At 40.3% G+C, this 24,859-nt stretch overlaps 1 protein-coding gene and 1 long non-coding RNA gene across 2 annotated transcripts in view; one reads left to right on the top strand and one right to left on the bottom strand.

The window, feature by feature from the left end:
• The first annotated feature begins 340 nt into the window (after positions 1–340).
• LOC129407890 (uncharacterized) lies at positions 341–1,516 on the top strand. Its single transcript, XR_008631769.1, has 2 exons — positions 341–486; positions 595–1,516. It is a non-coding gene; the product is annotated as an uncharacterized LOC129407890 (long non-coding RNA).
• Positions 1,517–3,248: 1,732 nt separating this feature from the next.
• The window catches only part of LOC110170868 (matrix metallopeptidase-21), a 21,884-nt gene continuing 273 nt past the window's right edge, over positions 3,249–24,859 (bottom strand). Inside the window, 17 exon segments of the mRNA XM_055149968.1 lie at positions 3,249–3,687; positions 5,273–5,445; positions 7,159–7,416; positions 8,520–8,661; positions 8,778–8,917; positions 10,061–10,935; positions 13,203–13,480; positions 19,277–19,283; positions 20,641–20,753; positions 21,468–21,536; positions 21,538–21,567; positions 22,238–22,323; positions 22,420–22,503; positions 22,579–22,653; positions 23,179–23,253; positions 23,450–23,540; positions 23,615–23,698. Coding sequence (XP_055005943.1) covers positions 3,382–3,687; positions 5,273–5,445; positions 7,159–7,416; positions 8,520–8,661; positions 8,778–8,917; positions 10,061–10,935; positions 13,203–13,480; positions 19,277–19,283; positions 20,641–20,753; positions 21,468–21,536; positions 21,538–21,567; positions 22,238–22,323; positions 22,420–22,503; positions 22,579–22,653; positions 23,179–23,253; positions 23,450–23,540; positions 23,615–23,698 — 2,886 coding nt within the window. The 3' untranslated portion in view covers positions 3,249–3,381.

The raw sequence follows: 24,859 nt of genomic DNA, 5'->3' as shown, positions 1-24,859 counted from the left end.
CAGAATTAGATCAATTAAATTAAATTATACAGACTTATACATTTCATGATAAGGTAACATAAGATAAATATGCATATTCAGCATGATTTGTTCAAATTTCATCAACATGAAAAAGTGATGTTCATGTTCCGAGAAAAATATGTGTAGAGGATCGAAAAAAGTTTCAAAGCCTAAACATAATTTTATTGCATGGAACCGCTTTCCATAACTTTTTTACGCAAATCCAGCAACTTTTTTTTTCAGTGTAGCAAAAAACATCCTGAGGAGTGAACCTGACTTCCTGCCTATTTCTCATTTGTGTTGCCGTTTCAAAGCTCAAATCCAGTTGGTTTAAACCTAAAATGCGTCTCTCTGATCTGAATGGTCTCTACCTAAACCTCAGCACCTGCAGACAATCCTGAATCAGAGCCTCTGCTGCTCCAAAAACTGACAATGAGACAAACTTCTGTGTGTCTCGATCTGCAAGTTAAAGCTCTGACACCACAGGTTCAGTTGTGATTTTAATTTAAATTTTTTGACTGTAAAAATCCAGGCTGCATACAGTTTCTTAATCTGAAAATGTTCTTTTAATCTTACTTTCTTTTTTGTTTTCAGAGCGCCCACGTCTCCTCAAACCTCGAACCCGGAACCATGGACCAGGACCCGAGACCTGGTTCAGTCCTCGGACCGTCCAAGATCCAAGAGAAAGAGCTCAAAACTAAACCAGGACTAACACGAACCAAATTCAACTGGAGGCAGCTTTTCAAAATCAGGCCGAAAAAGAAGAACAAAGCACGAACTTGGAACATTTTCAACGCAAAATGCTTCAAAATTGGACCAAAAATAAAAGTTCAGTCAAAGAAAAGTGGAGTTTTTGTCCCGTTAAAGGTAAATGTGAAGCTAAAACCTAAACCGTGTCAACTTTTTAAACGCAAAACCGAAGTGAAAGTCGAGGAAACGCCCAAAGATCTGGACAAAACTGTGAAACAAAACCAAACTTTTGCTCAAAAATCACTGAAGAAACGTTACGTGAAAGAGAAAAAGTGTAAGAAATTCGTGAATGAGGAAAATTCAAAACTAAAAACTAAACCCAGGCTGGATAATTCGATCAGATCTGTGCTGTGCTTCGTCGTCGTCTCGATAGCGGCTGAGGTTCTGTGGTTCTGTGTTCTGCAGCTCTACTGGCTCTGTGTGAAGCTTTACCCGCTCACATGACGGTCGCCGGTTCAATTCCTGATACTGTGGACTTCTGTGTCCTTGGGCAAGAAACCTGAATTTAAAAAGTGACTTGGAGTTTCAAATTTTCACAAAACTAGGAGTTGTTTGAAAAGAGTGAAGGAGTTTTAAGTAAATGGGCTTTAAAAACAAGGAGGAGCTTTGTGGATTGTCACACGATGATGCAGATGCAGTGGGTTCTTTATAAAGCACAAAACGACAGAATATTTAGTTCATAATAATTTATTTATTTTTGAGTAAAAACTTTTGTTCATTCACAATATTTTTTTGTCCAAACATAAAATAAAGTTGTTTGATTGTCCTCGTGTCTCGACGCCTTTTTTCTCTTTTAATTTACAGTCTTTAAGTTCAGCCAACAGGAGTTTAACGTCTGTTTTTGTCCAACTAAAATAAATAAATACAATAATATTTAGGCTAGAGAGTGTTTAGTAATAGTAATAGTACAACTCTATTCAAAGTATTTCTACTATTCTAATTAGAACAGATTCTAGAATGGACAGATTTAAGCATTTTTTAAAATCTCTTAATAGTTATTTGTTTAGATTTTTTTAATAGCATATTTACTTACTTTTACTTTGCAGCTGGTGTCATCAACATTTCCCTGGTGGTGTGATGCTAACTAGAGGCACTGCTCTGTCTGAAACTCGATTTAGACTTTAATCTGAGTTTTGTTTTTACACAATCTGATCAGAAAGACCTGACTTTAGCCCTATAAGTACAGCCTGGGGTCGTCTGATAATTTGGAAAGTGTGTAAATGACTCTATTTTACTGACGTTGACTGAGATTGAAAGAGAAAAGAACGTGGAAAGAAAAGAAAGAGACAGAAAAGGCGCAATTATAACAAAAAACCCTGAGATTTAGATTCGCACGAGACGAGTATATCACCGGACGTCTGTGTTTAGCGAAATATAGTAGGTCATTTGCAGCAGAATTTTTACTTCACAAATGACAGACATGGAGCATTCGCACGGGATTAAGATCTCAGGAATCCTCCGCAGTTATTACAAATCACCAAAGGTCCACAGGTAAAACTGATCCCGTGCGAACAGAGCTGCAGATGAAACTACAACAGGTAACGTTACGGTCACAATTAGAGCCCTGCACCCGTGGGACCCAACGCAAAACAGTGCGGCGCGGGACACATTTTGAAAGCTCTTTGCAGGCGCGGGAGTGGGAGCAGGACTGCACAATTCGGGAGCGGGCGGGTGGGATGATAAACTGCAGTCCCGCAAACTAAATATGAGTGTAAAGTCAAATATACAAATGATTCATGTTTGCCGATCATGCATCATTTGTGCTGGATATTTTATTTGGCATTAATAAAAACATTTTAAGCAGCCTGAGCTTGCAGATGTTGTCTAATCTAATTCCTTTCTGCTTCTCCGTGTTGGATAGAGTTTAAGAAAGAGAACGTTTCCATCTTGCGGGGGGAGCAGGACAAAATATCACGGATGCAAGTGGGAGCGGGAATGAAAATTACAATTCTTTGCAGATGTGGGCAGGAGCTCAGAACTCTAGTCACAACCTAGCCAGCGTTAACCAATAGTTTTTCAGTTTTCAGTTTCAGTCACTCTGATGTTTTTGTTGAAAATCAAACTCCTAAAAAGATCCGTAAACACTCTGATCACAAGCTCCTGGAAATGTGCTCTTTAAATCCATTTTGCACACATTTTCAGCTTCTTCGAACGGCCGAGGTTTGCCAATGTGTGCATTTTGACACCACAGCGACTGCTTAACATTCCGCCATAGACATCCATGCAGAACACCCCAGCGTGACGTCACTGCGAAGTATCATTTATCCTCCTGTTCTTGAACTTTGACGCGTTGTGTAACTTTCCCGGAGGGTGGAGGGTCCGTCAGACGCTTTTCTCCATGGATATTTAGTTATTGCTTTGACTGGAATGTTCCACAGTGTTGCATTAAACCTTTTTATCGCCACGGAGACCAAACCAAGACCAAGGTTACGGGTCAGATCTGTGGAGAGGCGACCCACTCACAGTCAGAATGTTTGTTTTTCACGGTGTTTTTGGGCGATAAAACTAATTGTAAGTGAATAAATGTAAAGTAGAGCTGTTTAAAGTCACACTGCGGAACATTCCAGGCAGAGCAGTGACGTATCCATGGAAACAAGCAGGTGACGGACCAGAACAGCGACACAGTAGACCTCAGGGGTTGAGTTTGAGCGAGGCGGGGTGCACGTTGCAGATGTCGAACCAGCGCTCGTGGATCTGTCTCTGCGGCAGGAGCGAGTTCTTCGGCAGGTGCGGGCGTCTCCCGCGGTCCCTGCCGTTCGTCACCTGCCAGAAGGACGTGTCTTTGAACAGGAACAGTGCATTGTGGGAGTAGGAGAAGTAGGCGGCGTCCAGGTGGGAGTCGGGGTGGTCCCCAGGGTCCAGAGGAGGAAACGCCGAGCGGAGACGTTTAGGGAAACCACGAGAAACACGACCGGAGTCCACGCTGAAAGCAAACACCTGAGGGAAGGAGGGAGGAGGGAGGAGAGGAGGGAGGGAGAGGAGGAGAGGAGGAGAGGAGAGGAGGAGAGAGGAGAGGAGGAGGGAGGAGAGAGGAGAGAGGAGGAGAGGAGGAGAGGAGGAGAGGAGAGAGGAGGAGAGGAGGAGGAGGAGGAGAGAGGAGAGGAGGAGAGAGGAGAGGAGGAGAGGAGGAGAGGAGAGGAGGAGAGAGGAGGAGAGGAGGAGAGGAGGAGGAGGAGGAGAGAGGAGAGAGAGGAGAGAGGAGAGAGGAGAGAGAGAGGAGAGAGGAGGAGAGGAGAGAGGAGGAGAGGAGGAGGAGGAGGAGGAGGAGAGGGAGGAGGAGGAGAGAGGAGAGGAGAGGAGGAGAGGAGGAGAGAGGAGAGAGGAGAGGAGAGGAGGAAGAGAGAGAGAGGAGAGAGAGGAGAGGAGGAGAGGAGGAGGAGGAGAGAGAGGAGGAGAGAGGAGAGAGGAGAGGAGAGGAGGAGAGAGGAGAGAGAGAGGAGAGAAGAGAGGGAGGAGAGAGAGAGAGAGAGAGAGGAGGAGAGGAGGAGAGAGAAGAGAGGAGGGAGAGAGAGGAGAGAGGAGAGAGGAGAGAGGAGAAGGAGAAGAGGAAGAGGGAGAGGAGAGGAAGGAGAGAGGAGAGAGAGAGAGGAGGAGAAAGGGAAGAAAGAGGGAGGAGAGAGAGAGGAGAGGAGGAGAGAGAGGGAGAAAGAGGGAGGAGAGAGAGAGAGGAGAGAGAGGAGAGGAGGAGAGGAGAGAGAGAGGAGAGAGAGAGAGAGAGAGGAGAGGAGGAGAAAGGGAAGAAGAGGGAGGAGGAGAGGAGGAGAGGAGGAGAAAGAGAGAGGGAGGAGAGAGAGAGAGAGGAGAGGAGGAGAAAGGGAAGAAAGAGGGAGGAGAGGAGGACATTTTTTGTAAGACAACCTCACTCTTCCCAGTCTGAGCAGCTCATCAAAACAATTATATTTACTACTTTTTTTTATTAAGAAATACAATTAATATTATGCAGAAATTAGTTCAGCAGTTTGGCCTCCACAATATTTTCTGTTTCTCATGTGGCCCCATGGAAAAAATAATTGCCCAACCCTGATATTGTCTATTGTACATAAACAACACCTTTTTTTTTTTTTCAAATAAAAAAAACCCCAAAACTTTACAACCTTTCCAAGTCGCTCACCAAGTGATTTGTGAACTTGTGCTGAAGTTCATTAAACACCTATTATCATTATATTGTCTCATTTTGACTGATTTGTGCATGAATCAAAGGCTAGTGGTTCATAGTTGTGTCCTTGGGCAAGACACTTAACCCACCTTGCCCACAGTGTCTGTGTGCACTGGTGTGTGAATGGGTGAGTGGTTCCTTGTTGTAAAGCGAATTGAGCCTTGAAGGTGGAAAAGCTCTATAGAAAAATGTGACCATTTACCATTGACCATAGTTTACAGCCTCTAACTGTTCCCATCGAAGGCCACAGCTTTTATATTTACTCTAGAAAGAGGTTCTGTCGCTCTCTGTTGTATTGATTTGCACTGCAGTGTTAGAATGGTAGAAAATACACATCTCTTGTATAATAACGTTCGTGTTGCTCACCAGCGCCCCCTTGAAGAAGTAGATGTGTCCGTCTCTGCGGTCGAACACGGCGGTGTCGATGGGCGAGGGGACGCCGGGGAAGCCCTCGGAGATGAGTCTGGGGTAGGTCAGTCCCTCTGGGTCTCTCCTGAACACCTGGTCCTGGTCTGTGTCGTACCTCCAGAACTGAGAACCTGGACACAGGAGGAAAAAGAAATACAGGAATCACAGAAACATTTATACGACTGTAGATATTTTCCTTTAACCATCTGGTTTACACACAGACTGTATGTAAATGGACAGGAAGTGAACATGGGGGAACTTCTGGCTCCATCAACTCTGGCTCCAATTAACTTTACACTGAAAAATCATCTCCCCTCTCTCTGTACCTGCTGCTGTGAACCTCGTCATTTTGGTTTTAAAATGTTCATATAACCCACTCTACATGATCCTGGCGTTTTTATTTCACTATTTTTGTAAATAAATTCCTTTTCCAAGTATGGACCTGGCTCCAAATTTGCTCCTATAAATGCAATGCCATAACTGTAATTCAGTGTACACGTTTTAGGATTGTATAGTTTTTGTTTGTTTGCTTTTGGGGGTTAAACATATTTTTTAAATCTTATTCCAGACCTTGGCATTGTTCAGCTTCTGGGCCACATACATTTGGTCGACTCTGACTGGTCCGGTCCGTAAGATCATTTAGAATTACAAAATAAACATATTTTATAAAGTTTACTTCATTCATAGACTAAAGCTGCTTTGCTTTTATTTTAGAGGTGTTTTTTATGACATTTTTCATTCAGCAGCCTCACTTTTTCATTGATTAGTCAGAACATAAACTGTTCCCAGTCTGAGCAGCTCGTCAAAACAATGATATTTTCTGCTTTTATAATAAAGAAATAAAATTAATATTATGCAGGATTGAGTTAAGCATTTTGGCCTCCACAATATTTTCTGTTTCTCATTTGGCCCCATGGAAAAAATAATTGCCCAGCCCTTATCTAAAAGGGGCTGTACCCAATTTTTCCACATGTATATTTGAGCAAAATGAGCTTGGCCCAGTACAGATATATTATATAACCAGCTCTTGGAGTCAAAATATCTGATAATCAAGAAGTGCACAGTTAGCATACTAGTTGCTGTTAGAATTACCATGACAGTCTCTGAGAGTCTGTTTACATTTACAAACTCAAAATACTCGGTTTCACCTTGTGATGTCATCAAGTGGTAGTTTTGTTTAGAGAAATGGCAATTTCAGTAGCCTGATTCATCAGACGGTTTCACTTCATGGAAACCGTCTGACCTCGCAGCATCAGGATTCGTTCGCTCGACGGTAGGCGGGTACTTTTTTTATTTAACCAATCGCTGCTGTTTGGTCGTGACGTATGTAATGCACCAAATCCCATAGGAAGAAGGACAATAACTTCTTTCCCCTTGATAAAATTCACCAAAAATTCTCTTTGTTCCGTCTTTAAATCCTCAATCTCAGGAATCGGTGACAACACGGAATGTCTGGCTCTTCGCTGATTGGCTGGTGCCCAAACTTGCACTTCCGGGGTTTTTGTGAACCCTCTAGTGTGTTCTGATTCCTGATCTGGTCTCTGGAGAGAAATTAAATTGAGTGGAGAAATTGAGGGCTGAAATCATCCAAAGATTTTAATGAAGGTGTTTGGAGTTTAAAAACACAGTGGAGCACTTGACATCACAAGTTGGAAAAGAATGTTTAGTTTGAGAGAGGAACTGAGCTTAAATCTTCAGGGTTTGTGTGTTAAACATGTGACTGAAACAAAACACAACTCCAGGTCTGTTTGTGACGAGGAAATGACATTAGAACAGATCAGATCATATTTACATTTTACCTTTAAAGCCGTAGGTATTTTATGTAGTACATGTTTATATTGTACCTTTAAAGAAGTATACGCGGTCGGTCCTGCGGCTCCACACGTGCACGAAGGCGTCCACCCCGCTCAGAGGCAGCCCCCTCCAGCCGCTCTGCAGGGACACCGGGTCGCCGTACCTGGTCCTGTTGTTGCGGTTCTCGTAGAGCCAGTACCAGCCCTGCCTCATGAAGTACGTGTTGAACCTGATCACCACCTCCCCGAGCGCCGTCCTCTCTCTGCGGATCCAGTCGAACACGGTGTTGAAGCGCCCCCTACAGCCACCTGAGCGAACGCACGGGAGGACAGATCAAAATAAAGAAATTAACTACAGAAAAATGTCCGTAACCTGCACTCATACAGTTTTAGAAAAGGTATTACAACCACAACTGAGCCAGAGTCTTAAGACCCCCACACACTACAGGATTTTTCAGTCTTAAACAATTTTTAAACGTGCGACAAAAAGCACACACCACCGACAAGAGGAGAATCTAAGGCTGCGTTCAGACTGCAGCCTGAAGTGACCCAAATCCGATTTTTTGGCTCTATGTTCCTGTATCTGATCTTTTAATGACAGTCTGAACCACACAGATCCGATTTTTTCAAATGTGACCCAGGACACTTGGATATGTGCTCCTGAAACTGATACATATCTGATCTTTTGACATGTGACTTCAGTCTGAACGGCCAAAGTGCATTCATCCACCTACACGTTATCAACAAGACACAAACGTCACTATTCTGCGCTGAAGTCGGCGAAAATTGTTAATGAACTCCATGTCACTGAAGTGAAGCACATCACCACTCACCACAAAACACCACCACCAAAAACCTCGTCCTTCTCCTTCTCAATCTCCTCCTTAAAACAAGTAAGTTGTTCATGTTCTGGCTCCGGTACGAGAGGAACTTTAAAATCTCCAGGTGCTCGATGCTGCGTCCATGTTTGGACAACTTCCGTAAACACAGAGACGCTCGCTGCGGTTGACGTCGTCGTGTCTCCAGTGTCACATGTGGGACACTTTTGGGCTGTTTAATGTTCACACTGGAGTCACATACAAGTCACATTTAACTGGAAATGTGAACGACCTCGAAAAAACATCAGATTTCACAAACAAATCCGAATTGAGCGTTAAACCCTGCAGTCTGAACGTAGCCTAAATCTCCGATCACAAAGACTGTTGTTCCTGTTCTGCTTTGTGTTTTATTACAAGGTTTGTTTGGTAGGAAGACAGCGCCAAAACCTGTTTAAATCAGCTGAGCAACACGTCACAGTAACATCACGTGTTAGGAAGACCACTAATGAGCAGTCGAAACTGTCAGCTACGAAAACAAACTCTTGGTCTGAATAAAGAACCTAAAAACATAAATAGTAAACGAGCCTTTCTCACCGTAGAGGTTCTGAATGGCTTTGCGGTCCATCCAGTCGACCTCGAAGCTGGACTCGTGAGGCAGGTAACTGGGCTGCATGATGGAGCCGGGTCTGTGGATGTGCGGGAGGCCCAGGACGTGACCGATCTCATGAACCGCCACCTGCAGGCAACAGATCGGGGTTTATATTCACTACAGAAACTACTGAAAGGAGTGACCCATAAATCTTCTGTTGTGTCCAGACTTAAACCCAGTCTGTATACTGTAAGTGCATGTACCTTGAGCAGACTGATGCCTTTCCCTGCGCTGGGTCCAGTGAAGTGTTCGTCGTCGTCAAAGTGGATGTCGCCTAAAAACCAGGCGTGAGCGAACTCCCTCCCCGAACCGTCAAACCTCTGCTGACAGCCCAAGTGACGCCCTGCACCGAAACAACAAACACGTCAAATATAAAAATATAACTACATAAAACTACACTGTTCGACATTAGGGACACTTAGAGGTGGACCAGGAGCATTTTCTACGTATCGAGGTATGTGTCGTATTGGCAACTTCTTGATGACACCGAGCCTTAGCTGACGCCATGAAGACCACAAAGCCGAGTTACTGGTCACATCTGTGCAGACTATGAAAGCATGTTTTTAAGGTATTATTGCTGAATAAAAAACAGCTATAAATGAATAAATGTAAGATAGGTACGTTTAAAGCTACCATTTTTCCCCACCAGTATACAGCAGGTGTGGAACTTGTCCTCCCCTAACGTGACCAGATTTTCAAAGTCAAATAATAAACAGGGTTCCCACTCTTTCTCACTGACAAAATTTCAAAACTTAAAAAAAAAAAAAGTGAATTTTCCATGACATCACAGCAGAATTGATCAGAATTTGAGGGCTAAATATGAAATTAACTTTAAATAACTCTTTCCACTCACCTTATGGTTTGGGATTATAGTTTTTTAACATTCAAAATCCTGTCAGTGCATTTATTTATTTATTGTCGCCTCTTTTAAACAAAAGTTGAAAACGATCTATTAAATTTAAAAAATGACTTTTTTTTGGCTTTGGAAAATGACATTTTCAGTGTCCATGGCTTTTCCAGGATTTCCATGACTGTGGGAACCCTGAATAAAATGGTGAAACGAGTGCATAATTAAGGAGAATTGTTCTGCACTCGGCCCATTCATGACGAACATGAGTCAGTAGAGTCACATTTTCTTTGTGTTTTGGTCGTTTTTAAGCTGCTTTTCTGTGTTTTAACTAAACAAATGTCAATGTATGTCTCTCTTTACTGTTGGCTTGGGATCAAATTGGTCAAAAATAGAGACACCAGGGACATTTCTTTGGATTGGTTTTGTATAAATCTGCAGCGACAGGGGACACAGGCTCAAAACTGGGACTGTCTCAGGTAAATGTGGACGTCTGCCAGTCTAATCACGAATGGCAGCTGCAAAACTGTGGAATATTCTACGCAAAGCAATAACTTATCCCTGGAGTAGGTGGTGGACGTTGTCAAGCCCCCTCAGAAAAGTTACACAGTGCATCTTTAATATAAGTATTTCCGTCACCTGTCCCAAACCCGAGCCGGATGTCGATCTCCTCCAGCGGCGACGCAGTGTCCTCGATGAACTCCAGGGGGCAGACCTCGCTCCACATCCTGAAGGCCAGTCTGAAGACGTACCTCTGCTCCTCCACCGAGAGCTGGCTGCTGTAACCTTCTCCCATCAGACGCCACCTCAGGACGCTCTTCGAAAACGCCATGTACCCGCCGGCCTCCCTGCGCCTCCGTCTGCGCCCGGACAACACGGACGCGAGGTGGCGCTTCCGACGAGTAACCGCGGGATTTTCAACAGTTTCTGTGATTCCAGAACTTGTTTTGTCCATGTTTTGTTGTTGTGTTTTGTTTGTAGTTTTATTAGCGCTTTGCTCAAATTCTGTGGTTGAATTTTGATTTGTTTCAGTCGAAAAGTTTTGAAAATTTAAATTGTGAACAGTAAAATTTTGCTGCATATTTTCTATAGTAGAGTTTCTAAAATATAAATTGTCCAGAGTAGAATTTGAAGTTTTAATGCCATTTTCTGTCCTGTTTTGGAGCATATTTTCTGTATAAGTGTCATTGGAAATTTGGTCAAAATTTTCAATTTCGATGGTTTTCTTTTTTATTTTGTCTGTATTGTTTTGGTGCATCATTTCTATCATAGTCTCATTGTCAATTTCGGCAAGATTTGAAGAAGAATTTAAGTCAGTTTTGCTGAAAAAGTTTATTTCAAAAGCTTCTCTCTCTGAACTGTTTTGATGAAGGTTTTCTTTAGTAGTGTTGGAAATTTGGTCAAAATTGGCAGTAGAATTTTTGGTTTCTGTGGCTTGTTTGTCAAAATTTGAATAGTTTCTAAAATTTAAAATGTCCCGAATGGAATTTGTAGTTTTAATGCTCATTTCTGTACTATTTTGGAACATATTTTCCGTATTAGTGTAATTGGAAATGTGATCAAAACTAGAATTTAAATGTTCATTTTTAATTTCGGTGGTAGAATTTTTTGAAGTTTCATTATTTATTTTGTTTGTACTGTTTTGCTGCATCATTTCATTGTCAATTTCATCAAGATTTGTTGAAGAATTAAAGTCAGTTTTGTGGAAAAAGTTGATTTCAAAAGATTCTATCTCTGTACTGTTTAGATGCAGATTTTCTTTAGTAGCGTTGTTGGAAATTGGGTCAAAATTGGTGGTCAAATTTTTATTTGTTTCATTCAAAAACTTTTGAAAATTTAAATTGTCAACAGTAGAAATTTTAGTTTCAGTGGCTCTTTTGTCAGTACTATTTTGCTGCATATTTTCTATTTCAGTATAATTGTCATTTGGGTCAAAATTTGAATTTAATTTGAGTCTAAATTTGAAATTGTCCATTGTGGAATTTGTAGTTTTAACAGCTTTTTTATCTGTACTATTTTGGAGCACACTTTCTACACCAGTGTAATTAGAAATTGGGTCAAAATTGGTGGTAGAATTTGTTTCATTGGAAAGGTTTGTGAAAAATAAATCGCCAATAACAAAATTTTTCTTCGATTCAACAGCTTTTATATCTGTACTATTCTGATGCATCATTTCTCTTGTTGTGTCATTAGAAATTGGATCAAAAATGTTGGTAGAATTTAAAATAGTTCCATTAAAAAAGCTGATTTCCGTATCAAGATATTCTGTTCTATTTTGGATATTCTCAACAGCAGTGTTAAGCAAGAATTGGTCAAATTTGTTAGAAGAATTTGTGTTTGTCTCATTGAAAATCGAGACAGCTTCATTTGAAAAGTTATTCAAATTTGTATCGTTCAAATTTGGGTCAAAATTTCTGGACAAATTCAAACTGTTTTTGTGAGAGCTGTGTGTGTTGTTAAAATTTAAGAACAAATCTACAGAAGAATTGTAGTTTGGATCAAAACTTTTGTTGAGATTTCCAATTTCAGACATTTCAATAAGAGGTTTGTCAAATTCTGTTTCAGTAACCGTTGCGTCAGAACTATTATCCTGTGAAATGTTTGAAATTTGGTAAAAATTTCTGGTAAAATTCAAGTTTGTTTCATTCAAATTCACCATATTACTGAAAGTCATCTTCAAAGTTTGATAGTTTGAAATTTTGCTTTGATTATTTGGAGGCCATTCTTTAATTTCAATGTTCAGTTTTTCTGTTTCATAGTTTTGTGAAATGTCTGTTATCGTTGTGTATCCATTAGGGTTAAAATTGGTCAAATTCAGTACAGTTTCATTTTCAAAATTATAAAGATTGCTACCACCAAAATAAAATGCTGTTTCATTCTCAAAAGTTGTGTTCAAATTGTCAATATTTGAATTTTCAATCACCATTTTGCCAGTACTACTATTTATGGAAGTATGGTCTCCAGTTGGGTGAAAATTTTTAGGCATTTTTGAGTCACTGGAAAAGTTATCAAAAGTATTGTTTATATTGTTAAAATTTTCAAAATAATTTCCAGAAGAATCCGCAAAATTATCAAAATTTTCAATATTTGAAGTTTCAATCGCAAATTTTCCAGTACTATTATCAAAGCTAGTCATTTTTGAGTCTGTTTCATTGGAAACGTTATGAAAAGTTTTGTTTATATTAAGATTTTCAAAATAATTTCCAGAAGAGTTTTCAAAATGTTCTAAATTTCCAATATCTGAAGTTTCAATTGCAAATTTTCCAGAATTATTATTGAAATTAGTATGGTTTCCAATTGGGTCAAAGTTGGACATTTTTGAGTCTGTTTCACTGGAAAAATTATGAATAGTTTTGTTTATATTGTTAAAATTTTCAAAATAATTTCCAGAAGAGTTCTCAAAATTATCAAAATTTTCAGTATCTGAAGTTTCAACCACAAATTTTCCATTACTATTATGAAAATCAGTATGGTTTGCAATTGGGTCAAAGTTTTTCATAAATTTTGGGTGTGTCTTTTCATTGAAATTTGAGTTTTTGTCGTTAAAATTTTGTAAATCATCTTCTGAAGAGTTACTTGAAATGGTCTCAAAATTCTCGTCAAAAATTTTCAACTTTTTCAAAACTTTCAATTTCAGAATCGTCAATATTCGGTTTGCTGTGGTTTGCACTATTTTCAAAATTCTTGTCCAAATTTTCATCTTTTTCTAAACTTTTCAATCTCGGAATTGTCCAGATCTTCTTCAAAAAACGTCTCAGCTTCTACGTCCGGGACTCCACACCTGGGTCGGTTCATGGCGTTTTTCGTGGCTTCGTCGAAAACCCCGGTCACGCTGAGTCCGGACAGCTTCTGGAAGTCTCTGAGCGCGCTGACGAACTGTGGGTCGTGTGGTTTTTGTTCGTTTGGGCGGTCGGCGTCTCGTGAGCGCGGCGCAGCGGAGCCCTCCTCGATGTTAAACTCGTTTAACTCTAAAAACGAAAAGTCTGGCTCCTCCGGTTCTTCGTAGAGCTGCTCCTCCCACTTCACCGGCCTCAGGAACCCGTATCTGGACAGGAACATCTACGGAACAAAACAGAACTTTATTATTATTTCCGTCGATTTTTACTGATGTGTCGATACTGTTGGAAAACTGGGGAAATGGCAACAAAAATAATGTCAGTCTTATCTTTCTTTGTACATTCAGAACGCTCTACTTACATTTACAGTTCGTATAAAAAGCCCATTTTGCGTTTTCTGATCTACGTTATAATCAAGTTTCCTCATCACAAACAGACCTGGAGTTGTGCTTTTTGTTTCATTCACACATGTTTAACACAGAAACCCTGCACATTTAGGCTGAGTTCAACACTCCGTTCCACCTTGTGATGTCATGAGGTGATACGGGAAGTGCTCCAGTGTGTTTTTAAACTCTTTTAAACTCCATACACCTTCACTTGTTGAAATTGGAAACTGTGTCTCAATCACATTGACCTGTGGGGTGCCTCAGGGTCATCCTGGGCCCCCTGTTGTTCAATCTCTACATGCTGCCATTAGGCCAGTTAATAAGCAGCAATCGTGTCCTAATTATGCAGACGACACTCAGATCTACGTCTCTCTGGCAGCAGGAGACTATGGACCAGTGGACTCACTTGGTCACTGCATCCAACAGATCAGTGTGTGGATGCAAAACAATTTTCTCCAGCTAAACTCTGACAAGACTGAAGTCATAGTGTTTGGTCCACAGAAACAAAGGGACAGTGTCAGCATCACCTCCAGTCTCTCGCTCTAAAACCTTCAAATCAGGCAAGAAATCTCAGGGTAATAATGGACAGACTTGACTTTAACAGCCACATCAAATCAATAACATCTGCAGCCTTTTACCATCTAAAAAACAGGAAAAATCAAAGGTTTACTGTCTAAAGCAGACTTGGAGAAACTTATCCATGAGTTTAGATACTTAATGCTGCTCACTGCTCTCCAAACGAGCTGTGAGACGCTGCAGAACATCCAGAACACCAAACATCCAGAACATCAGAACATCCAGAACGCTCAGCTCGTCCTGACTCGAACTAGGAAGTACGAGCACATAAGTCCTGGTCTCAGGTCTCTGCTCTGGCTCCTGTGGCTCAGAGACTTTAAAGCAGCTCTGCTTGTACAAGTGCTCCATTCGAGCACCAAAGTCCATCTGTGACATGTTAGTGTCATATGAACATCTACACTCTGAGGAGCTCAGGGACCAACTCCTGCTGGTGCCCAGAGTCACGACTAAACAAGGGGAGTCAGAGTTTCAGGTTCATGCAGCTAAAACCTGGAACAGTCTGAACATGTGAGACAGACTCTTCTGGACGCTGTTTAAATCCAGACTCTAAACATTTCTGTTTAACTGTGCAAATAACTGAAAGGTTTTCATTCCGCACTCTTCTCTCCAATTTATGTCTCTCTTTTTTAATTTTAATCTTCATGATTATTTATGTTTGATTTGTTTTTATTATGATTTTAATGTATTTCTTATTCTGTAAAGCACTTTGAATTACTTTGTGTACGAACTTGCTGTACAAATAAACTTGCCTTGCCTATCGAATCATTTGGATCATTTCAGGTCCTGGAATTGTCAATCTCTACTGATCTAAAAGTAAAAGAAACTGTTCACTTGAAAACTACCTCATCATGACATCACAAAGTGGAACAGAGCATTTTGAGCTTTGCAGATGCAGACAGATAAAACCGAACACAACTCCAGGTCTGTTTTTGAGGACGTAATGCCGTTAGAAGCAGTGGTGATCCTACACTGATTAGTGCCCTGGGTGTGAGGACCTGGGGCGCACAAAATGGCGCACTTTTGTCTGCTGTAAAGTTACCGTCTTTCATGCCTATGGATCAAAACTTTCCATGACTTTTTCATGAGCTAAAGTGAATTTTCCATGACTTTACAGCACCTACATGTATAGACTTGATCAGACTTTTAGGGCTAAATATGAAATGTGAACTCTTTCCACTCACTTTATGGTGCACACAAAATCCTGTCAGTGCATTTATTGTCGTCACTTTTAAACAAAAGACGCAGACGTTCACAAATAATCAGAACAGACTCGTGAGAACTTAACAGAACCCTGGAGTTGTGTGAAGGAGATACTATAATTCCATGACTTTTCCAAAACCTTCACTAAATGTACAAAATTTCATATCTTTATCTTTATCCTGGAAAAGGACATTTTCAATTTCCATGACTTTTCCAAGATTTCCATGACCGTGGGAACCCTGCTGTTACACTTTTATCTCATAGTTGTAACGAATATTTAGTAAACCTGGTTTCACATCCATAAATCCAAATTCTCCAATTCCAGACCCCTTTTCAAAATCATTATTCTCGACATCAAAAATGATCTTCAAACACTGGAAACTATTTGTAACATTAAATCTATTAAAACACTCAAAATTACAGAAGAATTAGGAGTTTATTTTTAACCACTTCCTCAGTTTCTTGTATTGATTTTTGTTGTACGTATTATCTGCATCAATTAAAGTTTACATGTTTGTCAAGTTTGTTTTTGATTCATTTTGGCTTTAAATTATGTATGTGTATATATGTATGTGTGTGTGTGTGTGTGTGTGTGTGTGTGTAGGCTGAAAAAATTTCAAAATATTTCTAAAACCACCAAATGAAAGAATCTCAAATTTTAGCTCAGTCCCTTGAGTCGTTCCTGGGTTACGGCTCGTTGAAATTTTTGAACCGTGCGCACTTTTTCGCAAGCCTTAATTTATAAATATGTTTGAAAGACCAAAACTTCATAAAAAAACAGAGCGAGGAAGCTGTTTTGTCTTGTTATGTTTCTGTAATAATAAAAAAAATTGTCTCTGGTCACTCACCTCTGCAGTGTGGGGGTCTGTGATTGGCTGTGGTCACTCACCTCTGCAGTGTGGGGGTCTGTGATTGGCTGGGCTCGGTGCTGGTTTAAAGCCTGCAGGTCCGAGTGGTCCCTCTGATGGAAAAGTCTCTCCGCATCTGAACTAATGCCCGTCAACAAAATCGACAAAAACACAAAATAAAAGGGTCTCCGCTGGATAAGAGTCAGCATCGTGGCTTTGTTTTTACTCCGTCTCTTTAAAAAATACAATCTGTGAGCGTCCCATAGACTTATATAGAGCGACAGAGGCTCCTCCCACTTCCAGGTGAGACTCCGCCCACTCCCAGGTGTGATTTTTGCAGTTCGGTTTAAACACCCGGGTGAGAAGAGTGGAGCTTTGTGTTTTTTTTACTGTAGGCAGATGGAACTACATTGTGTTAAAGTGTGAATCGCGGGTCGCTGGTTTTGAACGAACTGAAACGAGCTTCAAGAGTCGACAAACGGAACCTGACCACTAAAATATCACGTAACGGGGGCTTAAAACGTTTACTGATCAATACTAAAACTAGAATCAAGACTAAATACTCAACAGAGGTGAGAAATCGCAGGTGGAGTTTGCTGTTTAAGTGTCATGAAACAAAAACTGGCACAAAGTTCAAAGTCTTCGAAGTAGCTCAATCTGTGCGTCGTTCGTTCATTTGTTTTTCAAAATAAAACCAAAAATAAGAAAACACAACTATTTTCTTCATTATTTGTCTCCAAAACCAAAATGAAAAAACAGATAATGATTCGTTTTTTCAGTTTTCGATTTTGTGTTTAAATGAAAAATGGGAAAAAACGGATAACGGCCGTTTCCCGTTTAGTTTAGTTCTGGTTTAGACCTGGTTTGGATCAAATTGGTCAAAAATACACCTGACACCTGGAACATTTCTTGTATAAAACTGGGTCAAATCTCTGGTTTTGTATAAATCTGCTGGGACAGGGGACACAGGCTCAAAACTGGGACTGTCCCGGGTGAACAGGGTCATCTGCTCAGCCTAGATAGAGAGAAACGTAATTTCAATTCCTTTTTATGTCTTGTACATGCGAAGAAATTGACAATAAAGCAAACTTTTAACTTTGAAATATTAGGAATTATGTTAAAATCTCGTCTCGTCTTGTTTTTGTGGACCCGATCTTGTATCTCGTCTCGTATTGCGGAAATTGTGTCTTGTCCCGTCCCTGATAAATAAACAAAAGTGGAGCCATTGTTCAACTCGAAAAACTTGAAACGACATTAAAGTTTCACCGTGTAACTTTCTTTTGGAGCGTCCGCCACTTGTTTGTCTTCATAAAATTGTTATTGCTTTGTCTAGAATGTCCCACAGTACGGCATTTAACTTATGTATTCCCACGGAGACAAGCCTACAATGCCTCTAGACCAAGTTACGGGTCAGATCTGTGGAGAGGCGAGCGCACTCACTGTAGAAATTCACGTTTTTGTTGTATTTTTGAGCCGTAAAACACCTGTAACTGAATAAATGCGACACCTAAGAGTTTAATGCCGTACTGTGAAACTTTCCAAACCTACAAAGCAATGACGTCGCCGTGGAAACAGGTTTGTGGCGGACTTCCTGCGGACTAGAAAAGCTACACAGTGCACCTTTAAGCCATAAGATGAGAAGATTCAACATTTGTGGATTGGAATTTGGAGATTTTGTTCAAAAAATGTTAAGTTATAAAGGTACATCTGAAATTTTTTTATTCTAGAAAGCAAAAAAAACACAAAAGTTTGGAATTGTAATATTGAGTTTTAGAAGTAAGAGAAGTTTGTAGAAGTTTAATGCCACTTTTATTTCTTTTTCATTTCTGATATTATAACATTTAAATAATAACAATTTACATCTCGTGTGTCCAAAATATTTTTTTCATTCATTATTTTACTTTACACAGTTGAATGCCTTTACACCAGACACACTTTTTAAACTTAACTAAATCTTTACAAACAATAACAAGAGCACATTTAAAGCAATAACTTAACAGACAAAATAAAAAACATTTTATCTCAGACTTGTATAAGTTAAACAGGACGTGGGTTTAAAGTTTAGAAGATCTGCACACTCTTCTGTACTCATATTTACATTCTGTCCTATTTATTTTAATAGAAAAGCAAAATAAAAACATGAATTTGGACGTTTTTAGACAGCGCAGACTAGTGGTGGTTGATTATATTATGTTCATTAACTTAAACTTCCAGCTCCAGTTTCTAAAGTTCACTGACGTCTGCAGTGTTTGTGACGCTTGATGAAATAAAAATAAAACATAAAACTGGCAAATCTTTGGTGCTCGTCAGATATTGTGATTAGTTTCGTAATAACATTCGATTTAAGGAATATTAATTACGTGGTAGTTCGCTCTTATGATCATTTTGGCTCTAATTACTGCACCAACCAATTTTGTTTTCTAACGAGGCTCTGGAGTGATTGTCAGTGGCCAAAACAGAACCTGGTTTATAAGAGTTTGTGATGTTTGGAAGCTAATACTAACTCTCCCGTTGAAAATGTATGAAACAGTGTAAGTTTTTAGAGCACAGGTGTTCTGTTCACAAACACTGGAAGGATGTATTCATGAGCTTCAGCTTCCTCTTACAGCATTTTAAGGACTTTTTCCCAATTCCCTAGATGTAATAGTTTGTTTTAAATTGTTGATTCTTAAGGCAACGGTCCTAGATTTTAGATCCTATAATTCTGAAACCCCTGGATAGACAAGAGTCTCATTTACTGCAGTAGAGTCTCAGTTACTGCAGTAGAGTCTGGGTTACTGCAGTAGAGTCTGGGTTACTGTAGTAGAGTCTCGGTTACTGCAGTAGAGTCTCAGTTACTGGGTTACTGCAGTAGAGTCTGGGTTACTGTAGTAGAGTCTGGGTTACTGCAGTAGAGTCTGGGTTACTGCAGTAGAGTCTGGGTTACTGCAGTAGAGTCTCAGTTAAAGTCTGGGTTACAGTAGTAAAGTCTGAGTTAAAGTCTGAGTTACTGCAGTAGAGTCTGGGTTACTGTAGTAGAGTCTGAGTTACTGCAGTAGAGTCTGGGTTACTGCAGTAGAGTCTGGGTTACTGCAGTAGAGTCTGAGTTACTGCAGTAGAGTCTGGGTTACTGCAGTAGAGTCTCAGTTACTGCAGTAGAGTCTGAGTTACTGCAGTAGAGTCTGAGTTACTGCAGTAGAGTCTGGGTTACTGCAGTAGAGTCTCAGTTACTGCAGTAGAGTCTCAGTTACTGCAGTAGAGTCTCAGTTACTGCAGTAGAGTCTGAGTTACTGCAGTAGAGTCTGGGTTACTGCAGTAGAGTCTGAGTTACTGCAGTAGAGTCTGAGTTACTGCAGTAGAGTCTGAGTTACTGCAGTAGAGTCTGAGTTACTGCAGTAGAGTCTGAGTTACTGCAGTAGAGTCTGGGTTACTGCAGTAGAGTCTCAGTTACTGCAGTAGAGTCTCAGTTACTGCAGTAGAGTCTGGGTTACTGCAGTAGAGTCTGAGTTACTGCAGTAGAGTCTGGGTTACTGCAGTAGAGTCTGAGTTACTGTAGTAGAGTCTGAGTTACTGCAGTAGAGTCTGAGTTACTGCAGTAGAGTCTGGGTTACTGCAGTAGAGTCTGAGTTACTGCAGTAGAGTCTGAGTTACTGCAGTAGAGTCTGAGTTACTGCAGTAGAGTCTGAGTTACTGCAGTAGAGTCTGAGTTACTGTAGTAGAGTCTGAGTTACTGCAGTAGAGTCTGAGTTACTGCAGTAGAGTCTGGGTTACTGCAGTAGAGTCTGAGTTACTGCAGTAGAGTCTGGGTTACTGCAGTAGAGTCTGGGTTACTGCAGTAGAGTCTCAGTTACTGCAGTAGAGTCTGAGTTACTGCAGTAGAGTCTGGGTTACTGCAGTAGAGTCTCAGTTACTGCAGTAGAGTCTGGGTTACTGCAGTAGAGTCTCAGTTACTGCAGTAGAGTCTGGGTTACTGCAGTAGAGTCTGGGTTACTGCAGTAGAGTCTCAGTTACAGTGCAGTACTGCAGTAGTCTCGGTTACTGCAGTAGAGTCTGAGTTACTGCAGTAGAGTCTGAGTTACTGCAGTAGAGTCTCAGTTAAAGTCTGGGTTACTGCAGTAGAGTCTGAGTTACTGCAGTAGAGTCTGAGTTACTGCAGTAGAGTCTGGGTTACTGCAGTAGAGTCTGAGTTACTGCAGTAGAGTCTGGTTACTGCAGTAGAGTCTGGGTTACTGCAGTAGAGTCTGGGTTACTGCAGTAGAGTCTCAGTTACTGCAGTAGAGTCTCAGTTACTGCAGTCTGAGTTACTGCAGTAGAGTCTCAGTTAAAGTCTGGGTTACAGTAGTAAAGTCTGAGTTAAGTCTGAGTTACTGCAGTAGAGTCTGAGTTACTGCAGTGCTTTGTGGATGGCTGCGCTCAGATGTTCTGCTGTAGGTTTCACAGCCACAGCGTTCACTGTGAGTCCTTCAGCTCTCATGGCCTCCTCTGTGGTCGGACCGATCGCTGCAAACTGAAACAAACAAAAACAGTTGGAAATGTCTAACGTGCATAAACGGAGAGGCTAAAACTGGCCCCATGCAGCTGTCAGCTTGGTCTAATTCTGCGTTCAGACCAGAGCATCAAAAAACACTCTGGACGTCTGTAGTTTGACGCCTTTGCATTTGAGCTCAGAGGCCCCCGACGCACGTCTTGGACGCCGTGGACGAACGGGTGAAAAATATGTGACATGCGTCCAGAGCCTTGCTGCGGTCTGCGAGTGCCTTGTTTTTCCGGTCGAGAGACTTTACTGTATTTATTATATAAAACACATCAGCAGAGACGATCAGCGGTTAAGGAGTGTATATATTTATCCTCCGCTAGTGACACGCCGTAGATTTCTTGTTCTGGTGTTTGTGGGTCCCGGGTCTTTTTCTTTCTTCTCCTTCTCCAGGATAATATCGTCACTACGTCACTGGAGAGTCGTCCATGTTTGGTTGACTCGGCGAGTCAAACGCCAAAAGTTCAGCTTTTTCAACTTCTGACACCAACGCCCTGGACACTCGTTCAGAGCATCGACGCCTGAATGTTCAAGAAGCGCCACATCGATGGCAGATTCTCACTGTGCTAACGCCTGAAGACACGCCACAAATACGCCCTAGACTCGCGTCCAGATAGACTTTGTGTGTAAACTGGACGCCTCGATGCTTCGGTCTGAACACAGTTTAAGAGTTTGACAGAATCGTACTTTAATCTGAGCGAGCTGGTCTCCTGATAATCTCCTCACCACCTCCAGACAGAACTTCACTCCAGAAGGGACTGAAGAACGCCACACTCACAGGAACGCCCTAAACACACAGACATATGACTTTAAAGAAGACATACAATGCTTTTTCATGTATTTCATATTATTTTGTATTAAACTATAACATACTTCATTATTCTACAATTGTTTTTTATCTTAAAGAAACATTGTGTTTAGATGTATAGTTCATATTACTTTGTCTAGAATGTTCCGCAGTATGGCATTAAACCTTTCTATCTTCATGGACACCCAACCAGACCAAGTTACAGGTCAGATCTGTGGAGAGGCGACCCCCCTCACAGTCAGAACACCTGTTTTTCTAGGTTTTCTTGAGATATAAAACCGCCTGTAATTGAATAAATGTAAAGTAAAGCTGTTTAATGTCACACTGTGGAACATTCCAGACAGAGCAATGGCATCTCCATAGTAGCAAGCAGGTGATGGACACCACAAAAAAGTTACACAGTGCAGCTTTAGGAACAGAAACAGGTCCACTGACTTCCTGTTCAAAACTCATTAATGTGTTATTATTGTTGAAAAATGGCCATGTGACCCAGATGTATGAATCAGATTTTTAAATAAATAATAATGACTCACAAAGTAAAAACAAGACAAAAATGTAGTCCAATTATTCACACTTGTCTCAGGATGGAGGGATTCTGTGCAACCAGGAAAAAAAAACACTCCGCCACTGAACAAAATATAAACTTTACCTGCTCAGTAAAATAATTCTTGAGGTTTTTCTCCAGATCTGGATGTTCGGCCGTTTGATAAACTGTCAGTGTCTCCAGAGGAACTCCTGCAAACCGAACACACAAACATGTTTTTATTTATTTATTCATTTAAACAGATTCATTTTGTTTATTTGACACTTGTATCTGTAACATGATCTCACCGTTTTCTTTCAGAGCCGTGGGCAGGACTTCCCTCTTGATCGAACCACAAGGGAAAAACAACGGAGGGATGTTTTTGTCTTCTCCTAAAATAAAAAATATCAGTTGATAAATCTTAAAGCTTGAATGAAAAACATTTTAACGATGTTCAAATATCTCACTTTCGATGATGAGTTTGGAGAGGACGTCTGCAGTCCCAGTGTCTTCCCCCAAAGGATTCAAGCCCAGATTTTCAACTGTGAGAAGAGGAAATGTATTTTAAAATATAATGCAACATATGTCAAATAAGACATAATTCTATAAATGTAAATGTCAAAATATAGTAGAAAAATAAGTAATAAAATCTAAAATCTAAAATATTGGAACTGTAAAAGCTGGAGTGGTGCATCTGTAATGAAAAGTAACACTCGCATACTACTTTCATTCTAAGCAACGAGTGTCTTGCCTAAAGACACAACGACGTGTAGTTTTACGGCGGCGACACAGTTAAGACTTAAACTGCACTGACACCAAACTGTGACGTGTGCTGAGCTCGTTTCCTCCAAACCAAACGACCCAAAACAGAGGAGACAGAGTTTGACGCGTCTCCGAGAGCCGCAGCTGCTCGTCGCACACTTCAGCCAAAAAAACAATAAACACACACACTTTGAAGGGGTTTTGTCACGTTCTAAAATACTAAAATATCAAACTCACTAAGCAAGCGTCTCCATACGTAATAGTAGAAACTGAATGAAACCGGAGACCAAACTGACTCTTCTTACCTAAAGCGGCTGTTGCTTTTCCGACGACATAAACAGACTTGGAGTTCCACTTTTCCTTCACAGACGCCTCCCATTCTGTAGAAACAGCAATGCAAAAAAATAATAATAATTGCTGTGTTGCTACTGGTAAATGCATCTGTCACTCTATAGTGTTAAAAAACGCTAAAGCTTGTTTTATAGTGTCTTAAAATCTGCATTGGTTTAACATTAAGCTCAGTGAAAATGAAATGAGGGGTGTCGTCACAGTCTGGAGCTCTGTAGTCGTTGTCACCTTGTTTCCTCTCGTCCACACACGTCCTCACGGCCTCCACGGCTCTGGGGCTGGTGAAGATCAGACCGCCATGTTTCTCAGGCTGGAAAATCTGCAGCAAAAAAACAACAGCTTTAAATATTCAACATCCTATTCTAATCTGTTTACTCAAAGTCAGAATCTCACCTTATCTGAAAGTGTGTTCAGAGAGACAAATTTAAAGGACAGCACTGGGATGAGGGTAGCTTTGAGTCCACGTGCGTCCAGCTCCTGTTCAAACAAAAGGATAAATGAACATAAATGCATGTTACAATAATACTATAACATGGGTTGAGAAATTAGTATGATTGTCAAAGCAATTAACAAGTCAAAACAACAATAATATCTAGTGTATATAGTCAAAATGGTACCTATAACAGGAAGCTAAAGCCCCTTAATCTTACTGTTCAATGAGTTTGTACTTTTCTAATAATTTACATTTATAACAAAGGAGTAACAACATTTTCTGACAATAGCTTATAAACAACTGCCTTAAATTTGACAATGTTTTATGTTTATTTTAACCTGTTTTGTACGTTTTCTTAATTCATTTCTGTTTGTCCAGATTCCGATAAAAGGGAACTCTCAATCTCTCTCATCTTCAGTCAAATCAACCATTCTGAAACCAAGTTGTGCTCCAAACAAGTACAAAAAATTCACAAAAATGTAATTCCGCCTGGACTTTCTTTTTGCCTCATTACAAATTCCTAAATCTCGTGTTTTGTGAGTGGATTTAAGAATGATGTTAGCAATTAACTATTCAGAACAAAATATTACATCTTCTGAGTGGTCAGCTGTCCTTAAATTGGTATTATATAACGGAAACCCCTGAATAACCTTGTGTGTCAGATGCCCTCCCATCCTCCAGTATCCCTGTAGAGTTAGACTGAGATGGGGACAGGTCAAAAGTTCAGTTAATCTGCAAATGTTGTGGTGTGTTTTGACAAACACAGCAGGAGAATAGACTTTATCACTAATAGAAGTTATTAGAGAAGTTATTTTTAGATTTCTTATAAAAATGACTAGAGCCGGGTATCATTAAGAAGTTGCTGAACGATACATACCTCGATACACAGGCTGTGACACAATAAATTTTTCGATGCTGCACACTTTTGATTCAATACGATTCGATACGATATAGTTCAAACTAAATAATGGCTGTGATACTAAAACTCTTTATTAAATCAATACGTTTGTGCAAAGATTATATGAAAAACATGAATTTTACTTATCAAAACTGTGAAAAAGTCAAAGGTGTTGCATAAACAAGTTTCATTTCTCCAAAGAAGCAACACAATTGTAGCTTTTTCATAAAATAATTGAGTAAAATATACCAAAAAATACTCTTGGCGACATATCGATACAGCAGCCTACAATGTCAATACTGTATTT

The sequence above is a fragment of the Boleophthalmus pectinirostris genome, unplaced genomic scaffold (genome assembly GCF_026225935.1).
Source record: "Boleophthalmus pectinirostris isolate CB_2022bp ecotype Guang Dong unplaced genomic scaffold, ASM2622593v1 HiC_scaffold_14, whole genome shotgun sequence".
Classification (NCBI taxonomy): domain Eukaryota; kingdom Metazoa; phylum Chordata; class Actinopteri; order Gobiiformes; family Gobiidae; genus Boleophthalmus; species Boleophthalmus pectinirostris.
This window is presented reverse-complemented; position numbering and strand designations above follow the sequence as displayed.